This window comes from Hyperolius riggenbachi, chromosome 3 (genome assembly GCF_040937935.1).
Source record: "Hyperolius riggenbachi isolate aHypRig1 chromosome 3, aHypRig1.pri, whole genome shotgun sequence".
Lineage (NCBI taxonomy): Eukaryota > Metazoa > Chordata > Amphibia > Anura > Hyperoliidae > Hyperolius > Hyperolius riggenbachi.
The window spans coordinates 269,600,132-269,619,235 of record NC_090648.1 but is presented as its reverse complement, the minus strand read 5'-3'; the positions used below and the strand labels follow the sequence as shown (position 1 = coordinate 269,619,235).

The 19,104-nt window shown below is 42.5% G+C and overlaps 1 protein-coding gene across 4 annotated transcripts in view; it reads left to right on the top strand.

Annotated features, from left to right (window-relative positions):
* The window catches only part of LOC137563628 (ceramide kinase-like), a 122,672-nt gene that overhangs the window by 48,603 nt on the left and 54,965 nt on the right, over window positions 1–19,104 (top strand). For all 4 annotated transcript variants that reach the window (XM_068276321.1, XM_068276320.1, XM_068276322.1 and 1 more), the window contains 2 exons: window positions 1,813–1,938; window positions 10,821–10,884. In XM_068276321.1, the coding sequence (XP_068132422.1) occupies window positions 1,813–1,938; window positions 10,821–10,884 (190 nt within the window). The remainder of the gene's footprint in view (window positions 1–1,812; window positions 1,939–10,820; window positions 10,885–19,104) is intronic.

Here is a 19,104-nt window from a genome sequence, read left to right as displayed (position 1 = left end):
GAAATGAAAGTGCATTTTTTCCGTTTTGCATCCATCACTATTTACAAGCTTATAATAATAATAAAAAATAGAAATATTTCATCTTTACATTAATATTTAAAAAGTTTAGACCCTTGGGTAATTTTTTTTTTTTATTGTATTGTTTTTTTTTAATTTTTATTAAACATTTTATTTGGATATTTTTGGGAGGGTGGTATGTAAATAGTAATTTTTTATGTAAATATGTGTTTGTTTTTATTTTTTTTACATGTGGATGTAGTCTTACTTTTTGGCCACAAGATAGTTTGTTTACATGACATCACTCTAAGCGTAACGGGGACGTAAGAGGCAGAAAAAGTGAGGCTTCCGAGAGAAGTGGTCGCTTTTTCTGCCGGGGAAAGGAATCCATGATTGGGCACCATGTCCCGATTCATTAATTCCTGGGCTAACGATCCGCGGCCGGGAGCTTGCGATCAGCCACGGGAACGCACATGGCCTTCTGGACGTAGCCTCTACGTCCAGAAGGCTTAAATGGTTAAACAATTAAAGGTGTGTAATCACAACAGCGTTAAAGGGGTACTTTCGCGAATGAGGAAAAAATAAAAAGTGGTTTATGCATAAACTATTAAACATCCGTCTAAAATAGTGTAAAGTTTTTTGTTTTTTTTTAAATTAATGGTTTCATCAATACAACATGTAATGTAAATAGTGACGGATGACGGCTGGGAGGCTAATCCATTTGTTAGGGGTGGTGTTTTATTTTTACTTTCTTTTCACAAACATAGCTCCTGCCCAAGTAGTTTTCAGTGGTATAACCCACTTCTAGCAGGAATCTCCATTATAGCCCTAACTGCTGAGCTGCTCAATATGTGTTTACATTGTTGCTAGGCAACCAGAGGCTGTGCAGAGACTCGTTTGTGAAAGAGTCATAAGCTGCTGCGAGAATGAATCAGTCCCATCTACACCACATGATTCTTTGTCAGATTCTATTCAATTTGATTTGATTCATTGATTTGATTTGATTCAATCTGACATGTCCGATTCATGATTTGATTCAATTTGAATCTAATTGAATCGAATCATGAATCGGACATGGCAGGTTGAATCCAATCAAATTGAATCGAATCTGACAAAGAAACATATGGTGTAGATGGGACTGCTTCATTCTCCCAGCAGCTTATGACTCTTTTTCACAAACTAGTTTCTGCACGGCCTCTGGTTGCCTAGCAACAATGTAAACACATATTCAGTAGCTCAGCGGAGCTCAGCCGTTAGGGCTATAACCACGATTCCTGCTAGAAGTGGGTTATACCACTGAAAACTACTTATGCAGGAGTTATGGCTGTAAAAAGAAATAAAAAAAAAAAACACCCCTAACAAATGGATTAGCCTCCCAGTCCTTGATAGGTCACTGTTTACATGTTGTATTGATGAAACCATTAATTAAAAAAAAACTTTTTACACTATTTTAGAAGGAGGTTTAATAGTTTATTCATGAACCACTTTTTATTTTTTTCCTCATTCGCGGAAGAACCCCTTTAATGCCTGTCCTGTAATGGCATATCTTTCTAAATGGCTCTGCAACTTTCAAATGTGAAAAAAAAACAACAATCAGCTGAAGTTACCCCTTATTGCCAATATCTTTTTTTCCATAGAGAAACTGACCTTAAAATGTTAGGGAATAAAGCAGAAAGCAAAGTGACCTTTGTGATTTTGACCGTGGTGGTAATATTACACAATACTACTGAAAAAATCACAATAGATGTCCTGTAACTAGACCCAGAAAGAAATAGTTCAGGATCCTGTTTGAGGCTGTTTTACTTTTCCTTTCAGCTTGGAGACCAAAGCACTTATTAGTTTATATAAATCCATACGGTGGAAAGAAAAAAGGAAAGCAGATATATGAGAGCAAAGTGGCTCCACTGTTCAGTCTTGCCTCCATCAGTACAGATGTCATAGGTAAGGGCTTTTGTTTTTTTCTGAACATTTTAGACCTGATTGTAGATAGCAGTAAGGGTTAAAGCAAACCTGAGTCAACATATTGGTGAAAAAACAGATGCTTGCCTAAGAAGAGGGAGGCCTCTAACTCCAGAAGCTACCTGTGTCCTCCCCATCACCACCTCTGCTTGCCAAGATCCTCTTGTAGTCTGCAGGCATGGTCCTCTTCAGACTTTCCAGAGGTTTCCCTGTACCTACATAAATATCTGCTTTCTCACTTTGTGTGGTGGAAAAATCTTGAAAGATCAGTATGCAAGCATGATGAATGCTTCGATCCAGTGGCATGCTTATCCCTTTGGGGAGTCATGTTAAGCCATGCACAAAAGTAGAAAAGGGGGGGGGGCGCTTGTATAGTGTATGGTTGTACAGATAGTCATTAGAGGTATCACCGGAATCAAAGCTTGTTGGTTTGATGTCTCTTTTCTGCTTCTTGACTAACATCGGACCATACGTAACTAACTATTAAGAAGTATCTGACTTGGAAGCAAGTTAAACGCAGCCAGAAGGAAATTGTTTAAGGGCAAAATTTGTTCTTTATGCAAAAAAAAAAAAAATTCCACAAAACCATACAGTGCTGCTTTTGTCATGAACTTCTGTGTGTTGCTCCTTGTACAAGCAAAAGTAAATACAAAGTAATGCCCTCCATGAAATCCATTCTGAATTAAACGCAGTCTTTTGAGAGACAATTTGGATGTTTTTTTTACCAGCCAAGATATGCATTCCCTAGAGCTGACCATAGAGAAAGGATAATTGCATTGAACAATCAGCAGTTTGCACGATTGGAAAAAAAGAATGCCAAGTGACAAGATACTTTTATATAAAATAAGAAGTCTTGTCATGTAAATGACACCTTTCTAGAAGAGTTTCTTTACATAATTATATACTGTAATGTATTTTTAAATACAGTGGCAGAGGCTTGTAAACTATGACCTCGTATTTTTGTTTCTCAAGAAAACTTTGCAATATATAGAGTACAGTAATTCCAAGTAGAACATAAATGTTATGTCTTTTGCTTATTCACAAATGTCTTGCTCACTTTGTTTCATATCAGTTTTCTTCTTCCAGGCTTTACACACACACATTTCTATACTACTGCCAGACCTGTGTTGATTGAAACACTGGTAGAGGTGAATGTTTAGACTGAGTTGGAAACTGTTAATAGGGTAAGATAGTTGTGCAGACAGAGGATAGGGTTTGTGACACACCTCAGCTCTTTACGTGCATGTTGTTCATCCGCTGTCATTTCCAGGATGATGGAATGCTGAGTTGGCTAACTGATGTGTTCGGCTCTCTCATGAAGCAATTTCATACCAAGAACAATTTTCACCTCAATATACAAATGCTTTTGCATATTGTTTAATCAGTATGCCAATACTCCCTATTTCTATTTTTTTTCTACCACTTTTGTTTTGCATAAATCGTCATTTTATAAGGTGTGCCATGATGGTAAAGAGATAGTGGAATTGCTGGGCGAAAAGAGAGGGCTCTATATAGGTTGAAACTATAATGTGATGAGAAGCAAGAAATCTGCCATAGTGTCCACTTGGTATTAACCACTTAACGACCGCCCCCAGCCGATGGGCGGCGGCAAAGACCGGTCCCAAACGACCGCAATACGCCCATCGGCGGGGGCGGCTGCGGGAGTGGCTATGCGGCGATCGCGTCATTCGTGACGCGATCAGCCGCCGGGGACTGGCTCCGCCCCCCGTTCGCCGTAACCCGCCGGCCGTTCGGAAGCGCCGGCGGGTTACTGGCATCCGGATCGCCGCTGCAACAGTGTATAATAGGCTTTGTAATGTATACAAAGCCTATTATACTGGCTGCCTCCTGCCCTGGTGGTCCCAGTGTCCGAGGGACCACCAGGGCAGGCTGCAGCCACCCTAGTCTGCACCCAAGCACACTGATTTCCCCCCCCCTGCCCCCTGATTGCCCACCCCCCAGACCACTGTTTGCACCCAGTCACCCCCCTAATCACCCATCAATCACTCCCTGTCACTATCTGTCAACGCTATTTTTTTTTTAAGTCCCTAATCTGCCCCCTACTCCCTCCTGATCACCCCCCCACCCCTCAGATTCTCCCCAGACCCCCCCCCAGACCCCCCGCCCCGTGTACTGTATGCATCTATCCCCCCTGATCACCTGTCAATCACCTGTCAATCACCTGTCAATCACCCGTCAATCACCCGTCAATCACCCCCTGTCACTGCCACCCATCAATCAGCCCCTGATCTGCCCCTTGCGGGCAATCTGATCACCCCCCCACACCAATAGATCGCCCGCAGATCCGACATCAGATCACCTCCCAAATCCATTGTTTACATCTATTCTCTCCTCTAAACACCCACTAATTACCCATCAATCACCCCCTATCACCACCTGTCACTGTTACCCATCAGATTAGACCCTAATCTGCCCCTTGCGGGCACCCAATCACCTGCCCACACGCTCAGATTGCCCTCAGACCCCCCCCCCTTATCAATTCGCCCGTGCAATATTTACATCTGTTCTCCCCTGTAATAACCCACTGATTACCTGTCAATCACCCATCAATCACCCCCTGTCACTGCCACCCATCAATCACCCCCTGTCACTGCCACCCATCAATCAGCCCCTAACCTGCCCCTTGCGGGCAATCTGATCACCCACCCACACCAATAGATCGCCCGCAGATCCGACATCAGATCACCTCCCAAATCCATTGTTTACATCTATTCTCTCCTCTAAACACCCACTAATTACCTATCAATCACCCCCTATCACCACCTGTCACTGTTACCCATCAGATTAGACCCTAATCTGCCCCTTGCGGGCACCCAATCACCCGCCCACACCTCAGAACGCCCTCAGACCCCAGCCCTGATCACCTCGCCAGTGCATTGCTTGCATCTATTTCCCCCCTCTAATCACACCTTGAGACACCCATCAATCACCTCCTGTCACCCCCTAGCACACCTACCCATCAGATCAGGCCCTAATTTGCCCCGTGTGGGCTCCTGATCACTCGGCCAAACCCTCAGATCCCCCTCAGACCCCCTTCCGATCACCTCCCCAGTGCATTGATTGCATCTATTTTCCCCTCTAACCGCCCCCTGAGACACCCATCAATCACCTCCTGTCACCCCCCTAGCACTCCTATCCATCAGATCAGGCCCAATACATCCTGTCATCTAAGAGGCCACCCTGCTTATGACCGATTCCACAAAATTTGCCCCCTCATAGACCACCTGTCATCAAAATTTGCAGATGCTTATACCCCTGAACAGTCATTTTGAGAAATTTGGTTTCCAGACTACTCACAGTTTTGGGCCCGTAAAATGCCAGGGCAGTATAGGAACCCCACAAGTGACCCCATTTTAGAAAGAAGACACCCCAAGGTATTCTGTTAGGTGTATGATGAGTTCATAGAATATTTTATTTTTTGTCAAAAGTTAGCGGAAATTGGATTGTTATTGTTTTTTTCACAAAGTGTCATTTTTCACTAACTTGTGAGAAAAAATAAAATCTTCTATGAACTCACCATACCCCTAACGGAATACCTTGGGGTGTCTTCTTTCTAAAATGGGGTCACTTGTGGGGTTCCTATACTGCCCTGGCATTTTAGGGGCCCTAAACCGTGAGGAGTAGTCTAGAAAACAAATGCCTCAAAATGACCTGTGAATAGGACGTTGGGCCCCTTAGCGCACCTAGGCTGCAAAAAAGTGTCACACATGTGGTATCGCCATACTCAGGAGAAGTAGTATAATGTGTTTTGTGGTGTATTTTTACACATACCCATGCTGGGTGGGAGAAATCTCTCTGTAAATGGACAATTGTGTGTAAAACAAATAAAAAAATGTGTCATTTACAGAGATATTTCTCCCACCCAGCATGGTTATATGTAAAAATACACCCCAAAACACATTATACTACTTCTCCTGAGTACGGCGGTACCACATGTGTGGCACTTTTTTGCACCCTAAGTGCGCTAAGGGGCCCAAAGTCCAATGAGTACCTTTAGGATTTCACAGGTCATTTTGCCACATTTGGTTTCAAGACTACTCCTCACGGTTTAGGGCCCCTAAAATGCCAGGGCAGTATAGGAACCCCACAAATGACTCCATTTTAGAAAGAAGACACCCCAAGGTATTCCGTTAGGAGAATGGCGAGTTCATAGAAGATTTTATTTTTTGTCACAAGTTAGCGGAAAATGACACTTTGTGAAAAAAAACAATTACAATCAATTTCCGCTAACTTGTGACAAAAAAAAAAAATCTTCTATGAACTCACCATACATCTAACGGAATACCTTGGGGTGTCTTCTTTCTAAAATGGGGTAATTTGTGGGGTTCCTATACTGTCCTGGCATTTTAGGGGCCCTAAACCGTGAGGAGTAGTCTTGAAACGAAATTTCTCAAAATGACCTGTGAAATCCTAAAGGTACTCATTGGACTTTGGGCCCCTTAGCGCAGTTAGGGTGCAAAAAAGTGCCACACATGTGGTATCGCCGTACTCAGGAGAAGTAGTATAATGTGTTTTGGGGTGTATTTTTCCACATACCCATGCTGAGTGGGAGAAATATCTCTATAAATAGACAATTGTGTGTAAAAAAAATAAAAAAATTGTCATTTACGGAGATATTTCTCCCACCCAGCATGTGTATGTGTAAAAATACACCCCAAAACACATTATACTACTTTTCCTGAGTACGGCAATACCACATGTGTGGCACTTTTTTGCGGCCTAACTGCGCTAAGGGGCCCAAAGTCCAATGAGCATCTTTAGGCTTTACAGGGGTGCTTACAATTAGGCACCCCCCAAATGCCAGGACAGTAAACACACCCCACAAATGACCCCATTCTGGAAAGTAGACACTTCAAGGTATTCAGAGAGGAGCATAGTGAGTCCGTGGCAGATTTCATTTTTTTTTGTCGCAAGTTAGAAGAAATGGAAACTTTTTTTTTTTTTTTTTTTTTGTCACAAACCGTCATTTTCCGCTAACTTGTGACAAAAAATAAAATCTTCTATGAACTCACCATGCCTCTCACTGAATACTTTGGGATGTCTTCTTTCCAAAATGGGGTCATTTGGGGGGTATTTGTACTATCCTGGAATTTTAGCCCCTCATGAAACATGACAGGTGCGCAGAAAAGTCAGAGATGCTTGAAAATGGGAAAATTCACTTTTGGCACCATAGTTTGTAAACGCTATAACTTTTACCCAATCCAATAAATATACACTGAATGTTTTTTTTTTTTATCAAAGACATGTAGCAGAATAACTTTCGCGCTCAAATGTATAGGAAATTTTACTTTATTTGAAAAATGTCAGCACAGAAAGTTAAAAAAGTCATTTTTTTGACAAAATTCATGTCTTTTTTGATGAATATAATAAAAAGTAAAACTCGCAGCAGCAATCAAATAGCATCAAAAGAAAGCTGTATTAGTGACAAGAAAAGGAGGTAAAATTCATTTAGGTGGTAGGTTGTATGACCGAGCAATAAACCGTGAAAGCTGCAGTGGTCTGAATGGAGAAAAAGGCTCTGGTCCTTAAGGGGCGAAAAGACTGTGGTCCCGAAGTGGTTAATATAAATTCTTATGAAAAACAAAGTGCATTCCTTTAAAAAAAAATATTTTAGCATTTATTCCAAAATATTAACAAAGGCGATTAATTATAGCGAATATCAAACATTATTTACATTTTATGTTTCTAGATTTTACATTTAAATAAACAAAAATATTTTATGTGGAAAAAAATAAATGTCTATCTGAAATACCCCAAATTAAAATGGAGTGGCCCAGATTAGGTGCAAATGATTAGAACATTTTAGAGTATTTTGTTAAACCTTAGATATTTAGTTTGATTTGCTATCCGTTGTTGGATTGTTGTAATATCACAATGTCTAGATCAAAATATTTGAAAAGGATTTAAAAAAATTGATAGAGAATTTGATATTCTTTGTGGAGCAGTAGAGTGTTGTACCGTGTTAGCCACCAGTAAAAGCAAGATGTTTTGAATCAGGATGATACCATTTACGGGCTAACTTGGATTTTCTAAGTTCGCCAGTAAATGGTATCATCCTGATTCAAAACTTCTTGATCATATACTTTGTGAGAAATCTTGAAAACCTGAAGAACCCACAGCAGAATACCAAATTAGTTTCTAATAGCTCAAGAATTTCATTATATGATTTACATGTAGCTCTGGTCCTTATTGATGATAATGTGCACGAGTCTACCAGAAAAATGCTACCCAATTAGATTTATTGTTTTGTGGAGTTTGTGTCCAGTGGAAACCTTTTGCTATCTACAAAGATCATCATGGTTAAACTTGCGTTTGAACATGAAATGGTTCCCAGACAAAACCCGGACTTGGGGAACAATGAGGCAAAGAATGTTATCACACTGTGACCAGGACACGCATTTGTCAAAAAACAAACAATGGCATTTCATACACTGGTCATGGCCAGCTCAATCTCCAGAGATAAACACTATTGAAAACCACTGGAATGACTTCATGTGGAAGATGGATGCTTAAAAACCATCAAGTGGATCTGAGTTGTTTGATTTCATGCCAAAATGCATGAATGAAAGCTGTGATTGCAGATAATTTTACTAAATACTGCTTTCTGAACATTTTTCTCTTAAAGCATTACTGCCATTTTGTTTGAGTGAACAGGCTGTTTGTTTACTTTGTATTTTTCAAGTTCACATAAATTGTATATTTTATTTTCATGTATTATTTCCTTTGAAATTATGGTCTAGAGAGCAATAAATTGACAGCAGTTCTTAAAGAGGAGCTGTTAGGTATAAGGTCTCAGAAAAACAACACATATATCAGTAGCTAAATATTGGCTGTACTTATATTACATATGCATTTCACTGTCCACGGGGGTGGGGGGGGGGGAGAGAGTTATGTGCCCCAATGTCTCCAGCTCTGTCACTCTGCGGGGGGGGGGGGGGGGTGGAGGGCATGTCGCTATGTCACTCTGGGGGGGGGGGTGCGTCCATGCTGCGATGTCACTCTGCCGGGGGTGGGCATCCTGCGATGTCACTCTGGGGGAGGGGTCGGTCTGTCATTCAGAAGGGTGGGAAGGGAAACCAGGAAGGAGAGAGGAAGCAGCCAATCGGGCTGCAGCAATGAATTTGGCAGGGATAGGGAAATGAAGGGGAGAAACAGGGAGGGCAGTAGGGAGAAAAACCCTCCCAGCATGCTCTGCAACTTCTTATGTGCGGCCTCCTTAGCAGCCTGGGGAAAAGATGATTGCTATTCAGCCACAAAAAAGTAAGATAGATTTTTAACTTCAGTATTGTCTTTTTGGCTTCCTTCCAAACTGTTTAACACAGGAGAATAGAGATTTAAATTAGCTTTTTTTGCTCTTTAAAGCAAATATGAAGTACTGTAAAAAAAAATCTAAATGCTTTCCTCAATAGAGGGAAGTGTCTGGATGTTCCAGAAGCTTCCCTGATCCTCCTCCACCCCTCCACTGCAGGCCGAGGCCCTCTTCTTTGCTGCCATCCTCCCGCCTGTGTATGAAGGCGGCCATAGCGGTCCACGCCTACGCAGTAGCACAAAGCTGCTCATACAAAGAGGGAAAAGTTGTGATGAGTGGCTTCATGCTATATGTGCAGCCACGGACCATACTTGTGCCTGCACAGTGCAGCCCCGCTCATACATGGAGGAAAATGTGGCTACGAGCAACATACTCGAGAATAGTGTCAAATGGGCGCAGCAACGGAGGGTTGTGAGAAGATCCGCGAAGCCTCTGCATTATCCAGGGGCTCTACTAAGGTAAGCATCTTATTTTTTTTTTCCTCAGTTCATGCACAATAAAAAACAAACAAGCAAACAGCTGTTCAGTTCAATACTTACACCTATGACCGATAAGACCTGAGAAACTGATCATATTTTCAATAGTCTCTCATTGTTTTTGAGTTGTATATTGCTGTAGCTGGCTGGCATACCACATTAATGTGCATAACGTGACACAAACCTTTAAGAAATAAAAATTCTTAGCTTTAACCTCTTCTAGACACAGGTAAGTGAAATGTATGCCCTGCTTGAAGCTTCTTCCTGACAGACTTAGATTTCAATGTCCTGTTGCCATGTGCTCTCGTCGTTATTGCCCCTGCTACACTCAGCTGTCACTGTGAGCCAATCACAGTGATCACAGACTACAAAACAAAAAAGGCTGGAACCTGTTGGTTCCGAAAGGTTTAAAATCTTACAATCCTATGTCATAGTAGTTTGCATTACATTTTGAAGTTTGTTTTGTCTTACATTACATTTATGCCACCAATGTCTACATATGAATGCTTAAGACTTTCAGGTAATTCTAGTATTTCCGTTTTTTTTTTTCTCCACTTAATCAGGCATTCATTATAATTTTTAGGTCTCTATGTGGCTGAGTTTCACACTTTAATAGTTCCATCCCTCAATGTCAGGTGTTAAATATAAATTGCCACTAAATCGATCATTCTATGGCAGGCTTTCTCAACCAGGGTTCCCTGGAACCCCAGGGTTTCTTGAGTACTCTGCAGGGGTTCTTTGGCATTTTCCCCCATCGTGGTGGAAGTATATAGAGCACACTATAATAGGTGGTACTGTAACAAGAAGCACTAATTTGGGGGGGGGGGGGGGGTCAGGAGACAGTATAATGAGTGGCAGTGTAATAGGGGGTAGTGAAATAAACAGCTACACATACTTTTAAAGACCATGCCTCCTGCAAAATAAATGCAGGGGTTCCTTGAGATCAAAACATTGTTTGCAGGGGTTCCTTGGGATCAAAAAGTTATTTGCAGGGTTCCTCCAGGGTAGAAAGGTTGAGAAAGGCTGTTCTATGGTGTAACCTTTTATTTTCTTTACAGTGACAGAATATGCAAACCATGCTAGAGATAATCTTTTTGAAGTCAATCTCGATAAATATGATGGGTGAGTATTTTAGAGTAAAGTAAATCCTTTTTGTTTTTTGTATACATACTAAAATCATTTTAGATCATAAAATGACATACATGTTTTCTTGCTTTTTTTTTTTTTTTTTTTTTTTTTTTTTTACCATTTTAATAATAGAGGTTTACCACATCCGCCCTGTTTTTTTTTTTGTTTGTTTGTTTTTTTCCCTAGTCATTTTTCCTAATTCTTGTTTAACAACTATTTTTAGTTACTTATTATTTTCATTATTATTTATTGTATTTATAAAGCGCCAACATATTACGCAGTGTCGGACAATAAATACATACAATGATGCAAAGGATGACAGACATAACAAGGTTGTAAAACATAAGACAATGCTATACAAGGCAAACTGGGTACAAGATACATGATCATGCCATTTTGGACTGGTTAGGTAGGCCCAGTAATAAAAGCTGTCATAGGAAAGGAGCACACAATCATGTAGAATACACCAGGGAAGGGAGGACCCTGCTAAAGGCTTAGTCTGAAGTGGACACTAGGTAGAGCTGTGGAATAAATATTCAATAGAAAGTTACTGTGTTGTAGGGGATGGGTAGACCATCTTAAAGAGCTGGGGTTTTTTTTTTTCAAGGGCTTGTTTGAATGTGTTGAAGGAGGGAGCAAGTCTGATGGGCGATGGAAGGGAGTTCCACAGTGGGGGGGGGGGGGGGGGGGGGGGGCTCTTGAGAAGTCCTGCAGGCACGAATGGGAGAGGGAAATGCGTGGGGCATACATAATTGTCTAAGTTCAAGAAAAACATTTGTCACTCAGGTTCAACATATTGAGCCTCACTTCACCTCAGTCCAGAGAAGAAAACGACCTCCAGGCCAGAGGTCCTTGACTGGATCAAAGTATCTCCTTCCTACGTTGAGCAATCGTGGCTGTAGATGTTCTTTAAAATAATTTAGCATCCAAGCCCCGTTAAATGGAAGAATAGAATATGCCATCACTACTTCATGTGGCAAGATATCCCACATCATAACTACTCTTATTCCAAATAGTTGCTTCGTAAACCGGTGGTAAAACCTCCTTTGCTCCATACATATCACAATAGGGAGAAAGAGGCGCCCTGGTTGGATAAAAGCGTCTAAAAACAGCTTAAGAACGAAAAGTAGTATGAGGTGGCTTACCTCAATGACGAAATCCTTGTATATAACAAAAGATTTTTTATTTGGCACAGGCAATGCGTTTCGCAGGTCTAAGCCCGCTTCATCAGGCCAATAGCAGTGCTTACAATAGCAGAAGAGCTCCTCAGTATAACCACATAAACACACTACAAAATAATACAATAAACATTTGTACACAACACAACCTATCAAATCGTGACAATACATCCGCCTTTGTGGTTGTATTTCGATTCAGATGTTCAGTGAGTAAGTCAATTAACCAATCAATCAATAAATCAATCTCTGCTATAAAGGGAGATTTGATTAAGGATCTGGACTTTTATCTCATAGAAAACTGTATATTGCTACATCTGATTGGCAATAGTATTTCTACAAATGTGTGGCAGTACTTGGAATGATAATGATAAATAAGAAAATCCAAAACTAAAAGGGTATCAATAGGAATCCATATTCCATATACTTAAAAGTTCTATATAGCAGAAAATTGTATACTTACCTATCGGTAATTTTCCTTTCCCCATGCGTCCATGGCAGCACTACGGGTATTGTCCCGCCCCTCAATACCCCACAGGACCAATATGTATAAATGTCTGGCCCTCCCCATTCCATGTGTCTCATTAACTAGACCTCACCGAATATGGGTGGGTACCCTATGCTGCCATGGACGCATGGGGAAAGGAACATTACCGATAGGTAAGTATACAATTTTCTGCTTTCCCCAAGCCTCCATGGCAGCACTACGGGACTTAACTAGTCAAATAAACAGGGAGGGAGACCATTGCAGGTGCACAAAAAATAAGCAACTTTATTACAGAAATTAAACATCAGCCAAATTGGATGCGGAAAATAACACTGCTCTTCCAAAGTTAACTGAAGTATTAGTTGAGGTATCTACTCTGTAGTGGCTAATACATGTATTTAAGGTTGACCAATTGGCCGCCTGACATACTTTTTCCGGAGCCACTTTTGCCTGTGCCGCCCAGGAGGTTGCAATATATCTGGTTGAGTGAGCCCAAATTTCTTTAGGGGGCTCTAGGTCTGCTGCTCTATAGGCTCTTTGGATTAGACGGACCAACCAAGCCGCAATAGTTCTTGATGAAGCAGCTGCACCTTTTCTGTAACCAGAGTGGACCACGAATAGTCTATTAGACTTCCTAAAGCCCTCGGTCATGTGAATATACGTTTTTAACGTAGAGGCTACATCCAGCGGGTGCAGACTGTCTGAATCAGGCAAAGTTAGTGTAGGCTAAGACCACTCCTGGTTTAGATGATAGGATGAAACCACTTTGGGTAGGTATCCTTGTACTGGTCTTAAAACCACTCTGTCTGGAAGAAAAGTTAGGTGAGGCTCCTGGTGGCTAAGGGCCTGAATCTCGGAGGCTCTTCTGGCCGAGGTTATTGCGACCAGGAAAACTGTCTTTAGCGTTATATTTTCTAGAGAGCAGCGTTCCAGTGGATGGAATATATCGCTCGACAAGAAGTTCAGGACTAGGGGAAGGTCCCACTGGGCAAAGACTGGTTTGATAGGAGGCCGCAGCCTCATCACTGCCGCCATAAATCTCTTCACAAGTGGATGGATGGCCCACCTTACTGAGGTTAGGGCCGAAATCGCTGAGATTTGCACCTTAATAGAGTGATAACTCAGCCCTTTATCGACTCCCGATTGCAGAAAGGACAGAATATTACTGATTTCTGGCTGTAAAGGATCGAAGCTACCAGTTGAAGCAAAAGTCAGGTAAACCTTCCATATTCTTTCATAGGATACATTTGTAGTGGTTTTCCTAGATTGTAGAAGTGTAGAAATTACTGCTTCATCACAACCAAAACTTCTTAGCTTCCTCCTTTCAATCGCCAAGCCATTAGCTTGAGACGTGCCGGCTCCGGATGGAAGACTGGGCCCTGGCTCAAAAGGTCCTCGCTGATCGGTAACAGGAATGGTTTGCCCTTCGTCATCTGTTGAGCTATAGGATACCAAGGGCGTCTTGGCCAGTCTGGTAACACTGCTAATATCGTCACATGCTCTTGCCTCAGGAGTAGGCGGAGAATTACTGGCACTGGGGGGAAAACATAACCCAGCTGAAAGTGCCAAGGGGCTGTCAAGGCATCTACGTCCTCCGCTTCCGAATCCGGATATCTGCTGAAGAACCTCGCTGTCTTTCTGTTGAACCTGGTCGCCATCAGATCCACACTTGGAACTCCCCAACGAGCACATATCATATTGAATGCCTTCTGGGAAAGAGACCACTCTGCATTGGAAACCTGATGGCGGCTGAGATGGTCTGGTACTATATTTAGAGTCCCCGGGATATGAATGGCCGTCAGAGAGAGGAGATTGCGTACAGCGAATCTGAATATTTTCTCTGCCTCTATTAGAAGTGTATAGCTTCGCGTTCCTCCTTGGTGACGAATATACGACACCGCCGTCATATTGTCCATTTTCATTAGCACTGCCTTGTCCTTCACTAGATGTCGAAAATGAGAGAGAGCGCAGTAGGCGGCTCGTAGTTCTAATCTGTTTGCTGGCCAATGTGCCATGTATAGAGGCCATCGACCCTGAGCTGTCTGTTTCTGGCATATTGCCCCCCATCCCCACATGCTCGCATCTGTCGAGATCTCTATTGGATGGGTTGGAAGTAGTGGCAGTCCTTTCAGAAGATTTACGTCTGAGAGCCACCAACTTAGGTCTTTCTTCATTAGCCGTGTTATCAGAATCGGTTGATGAAGATCTATGCCGTTCCATTGTCTTAGAAACCCTTGTTGGAGAAATCTCTGATGCCATTGTGCCCATGGCACCATGGGTATAGCTGCTGACATGGTACCCAGGGTCTGCATACAAATGCCTGCTTGTAGGCGATGTGATAACAGAATTCTTAAAACTCTCTCCTTTATAACTGGAACTTTCTGGTCCGGGATGCAAACTAAGTTTTTTTCGGTTAGAAATCTTGCTCCCAAGTAGACTAGATCTTTTGAAGGTTCTAACTGGCTCTTTTTCAGGTTTATCAGCCATCCAAATTTCTCCAACGTGTCTATCAGAATCTTTCTGTGTGTGATACTCTGTTCCCGTGAGTCCGCTAGGAGAAGTACATCGTCCAGGTAATGGAAGACTCTTATGTTTTGCACTCTGAGTAGCGCTATGACCTCTACCAGTATTTTGGAGAACGTCCTGTGGGCCGTACAGATGCCAAACGGGAGGCACACAAACTGGAAATGCTTATCTTGGATCGCGAAACGCAGATACTTTTGGAAGCTGGGCTTTATGGGAACGTGCAAGTACGCATCCTCCAGATCTATCGACAGTAAATAATCCTGTGGACGTACAATAGAGATGATTGTGTTGATTGATTCCATTTTGAACTTTTCCAGAAGGATAAAAGAGTTCAGACGTTTCAGATTGAGGACCGGCCTCCAGTCTCCGTTTTTTTTCTGCACAAAGAATAGGGTTGAATAAAACCCTGTTCCCTGCTCTTGTGAAGGCACTGGTACAATAGCCCTCTTGTCCAATAGACCTGTTAGATATTCTTGCAACATTAGCTTTTTCTCTGGTAGCAGTGGCACTTTTGTTCAAATGAAATGAGCTCGAGGTGGTTGCTTTGTAAACGTCCAAGAGTGCCCCGTGGTGATCGTTCTTTTTACCCAGGTTGATTGAAAATTGTCCTGCCACACCTGGGCAAACGTTTGTAACCTTGACCCCACTGGACAAGCTTGGACAGTGCAACCGTCAAAAGGATTTTTTGGCTGACATTGCGGCTGGTGTTGATTTTTGTTTCTGGGATCTATTAAATGATGACTGCCCAGATGGCCAGCTTCTTCTGTAGTTTTTCCCTGGTTTGTAGGATCTGGCATTACGGTATTTGAATGTCTGGGATTGCAATTGATTGAATGCAGACTGTCTCACTGGCCGTTTGTCCTGAGGAATCAAGCCTGACTTGCCTCCGGTAACTTTACTGATGCCGAGTTCATCTTCTCCCCGAACAAGGACTTTCCATCATATGGAATCTTGCACCACAATAGTTTCGAGGCTGGATCCGCTGCCCACGCTCTAAGCCATAAGGCTCTCTTTGCCGTCACTGAATATAGCATTGACCTGGATGAGGCTTTAAGAACATCAATGGCCGATTCCCCTACAAAATCTCCCGATATTTTGAGGTTAGATAGGGCATAAGAAATGGTCTGTTTGTCGTCTACTTCAATGGCCTGTTCCAAGGTTTCCGACCAACTTCGGATAGCTCTACCTACCGAGGTAAGGGCTATTGCCGGCTTGCAGGATCCTCCAGAAATAGTATAAATCTTTTTCAGATCAAAGTCCACTTTTTTCTCAAGTGTATCTTTAAATGAGATTGCATCATCTTGAGGAAGTGTGACATGCTTAGCGAGTCTTATGACAGACTCGTCCACTGGGGGTGCTGTGTCCAGAGGCTTCGCATTCTCACTCGGAATAGGATACAACTTAGCAAACCTGTTCGCTAGTGGCAGTTTTTTATCCAGTCTTGACCATTCTTCCAAAATTATCTCCTGGATCTCATCCATCACTGGAAAGGTCGACTTTTCTTTTTTTAGATGTTTGTAATAACTCTTTTTTGTTTTCTTTTTTGTTTCTTCCAATTCTTCTTCCGAGTCTTCCCACTCAATGGCCTCTCGAACAGACCTTACGAAAGGTTCCACCAGAGAGAAGTCAAAGCCAATTTCCACATCTTCCTCCATCGCCGCAGCCCCCAGTGAAGCCGTGGAGGTAGACGGCTGATTTTCCCGCGGAGGCAACGCAGACATACATTGTTTGATGGAATTTTGTACTGCCTTGTGAATCATTTCAGAGACATCTACTGGGTCTGACATCTCCTGTCTCCCAAGCTCCTGAAAACAGTCCATACAGACAGTCTTTCCGGGGGCGGCCTCCTGACCGCAACTCCAACAGTAATTCTGGTGTGAGCCCTCTGCACGATTCCTTGGAGATCTAGATCTCGACTTTCTTTTGTGATGCTTAGACTTTTTTCTCCTGGACCTCTCCTGAGATCTGTCTCTTGAGGAACGCCTTTTAGGAGATTGGGACTTCCTTCCCTGCTTTCCACGGTGGCTACTGCAACAATAAGACAGAAAAAAACATCTATGCAGCATACGCCTTTAAAAAGTGAAAACTAAAAGAGAGGGACCTACCTGACCCCCCTCCTTACCTCTCTCCATGTCGCTGCTCTGAACGGGGCATCCTGGCATCCCAAGTTGGCCCCCGCTTTACAGAAGCCAAAGCTGTAAGGAAGTATACAGAAAGTATGTAGTAGAAACTGGAAGCGCAAGTCCCCTCCTCGCCCTGCCTAACGCATATGGGCTATACCATGCGACACCTACCTCCATAAGGAGCTGTCGCCTGCTTTGACCTCCACGCCATCCGCAACAGACATTTTGCCTGTGAGCGTGGAGGCTATTTAAAACTGCTGCCCGGAGAAGGAGGCGGAGATTGGGCCGGCCAAACTGCCCTTCCGCCCAGCTCGGATACTCCAATCGCCGAGCAGCACTGGGCGGAAGTTGCAACGCGTCATGCGTGTCACCACGGCCGGAAGGGGCGGGCCTAACACCCGAAGTATGCCGGCAATGACACGCACGCTGGCCAGGCACCCCAGCAAGGAGGGGGGACGGAAAAAACCCAAAAAGGAGGAAGGAAGGAAAGGAAGGATGCCGCCCCACATTCAGGCTATTAGCCTGATTAATCCAAGGTACTTTTATATGCCCAGCGCAATTTATGGCCAAAGGCAGACAAGCTCACCAGACGGTGAGCCGTACCCTGACCCCCTCAGAGACAGCAGAAGGGGGGTCCACCTATATGACTCATTTAGAGTTCAGGTGCAGTACAGTTAAGGCTACCTGTACATAAAAAAGGAGACCACAATTTATGCAGCCAGGAGGGAGGTTTTCGAAAAAGTTGCGCAGGAATAAACCTGCTGGTCCTATGAGGTGAGGACAGGAAAAAAGACACATGGAATGGGGAGGGCCAGACATTTATACATATTGGTCCTGTGGGGTATTGAGGGGCGGGACAATACCCGTAGTGCTGCCATGGAGGCTTGGGGAAACATATATTGTTAGAGGAGACTTGTATGACGGAATATAAAAATATATATCTATGTAAAAGTATATAAAAGACATAAAAAAGTATATATAAACAATCTAGAATTTATAATATAAGAATAGGTGCTTTTTAGCTTGTGTATATCTAAAAATTAAATAGATCCAAAAAAGACTTGGCCAGAACACTACATGGCATGTGTCAGATAACACCAGCTGACACTTTATTATTATTATTATTATTATTATTATTATTTATTTATTTATTTTTTTATTTATATAGCGCCAGCATCTTCCGTAGCGCTGTACATAATAATACACTTTAAAATAAACTGGTCACTACTGCAATAAAAACAATAGATTCAATGTGCATAGATAGATGTACAGATTCGGGAGCAGGGGGAACGCTTAGTATAAGCATGTCAATGGGAGCAAACATTTTGTTACTTACTACATGAAAGAATTATTTACTTGGTGTGTGATCTTTTTTGGACTTTGTTGTGCTTGCTTCCTTTCTATCTTCATCCACTGCCTGTGTCCTTGAATCTTCCTGTCTGCTTCCACATTTGTCTGCTACTTTACATTCTGGTGTAATCGTTCCACACTCGAGGCCTGGGTGACCCGGAGTATGATGAAATGTGAAAAATGGCCCCTGTTGTGACTGTAGAAACCATTGTACATGAGCTTGGAGTAGACCATTTCAGAAACTATTTAAACACTCAGAACTTTAAAACTGGTACAAGTGCTGTTAAAACACCCTAATTAAAGCAAACTGAATGAGAAGACCGCAATATCTTGTTTGTTTAAGATACAATAGTTATTTGGCCCATTTAGCAATTTGTGCAACTTGTATAGATAGGAATAGATACATGGGTGATAAATTTGCATTCAGGCCTTAAATCAATAATATTAAAGGACACGCGAGACAACAAAATAAATTTATCTTTACTTACCTGGGGCTTCTTCCAGCCCCTAGAAGTCACGTGTGTCACAAGTGACATATTGCTAAACGCAGACT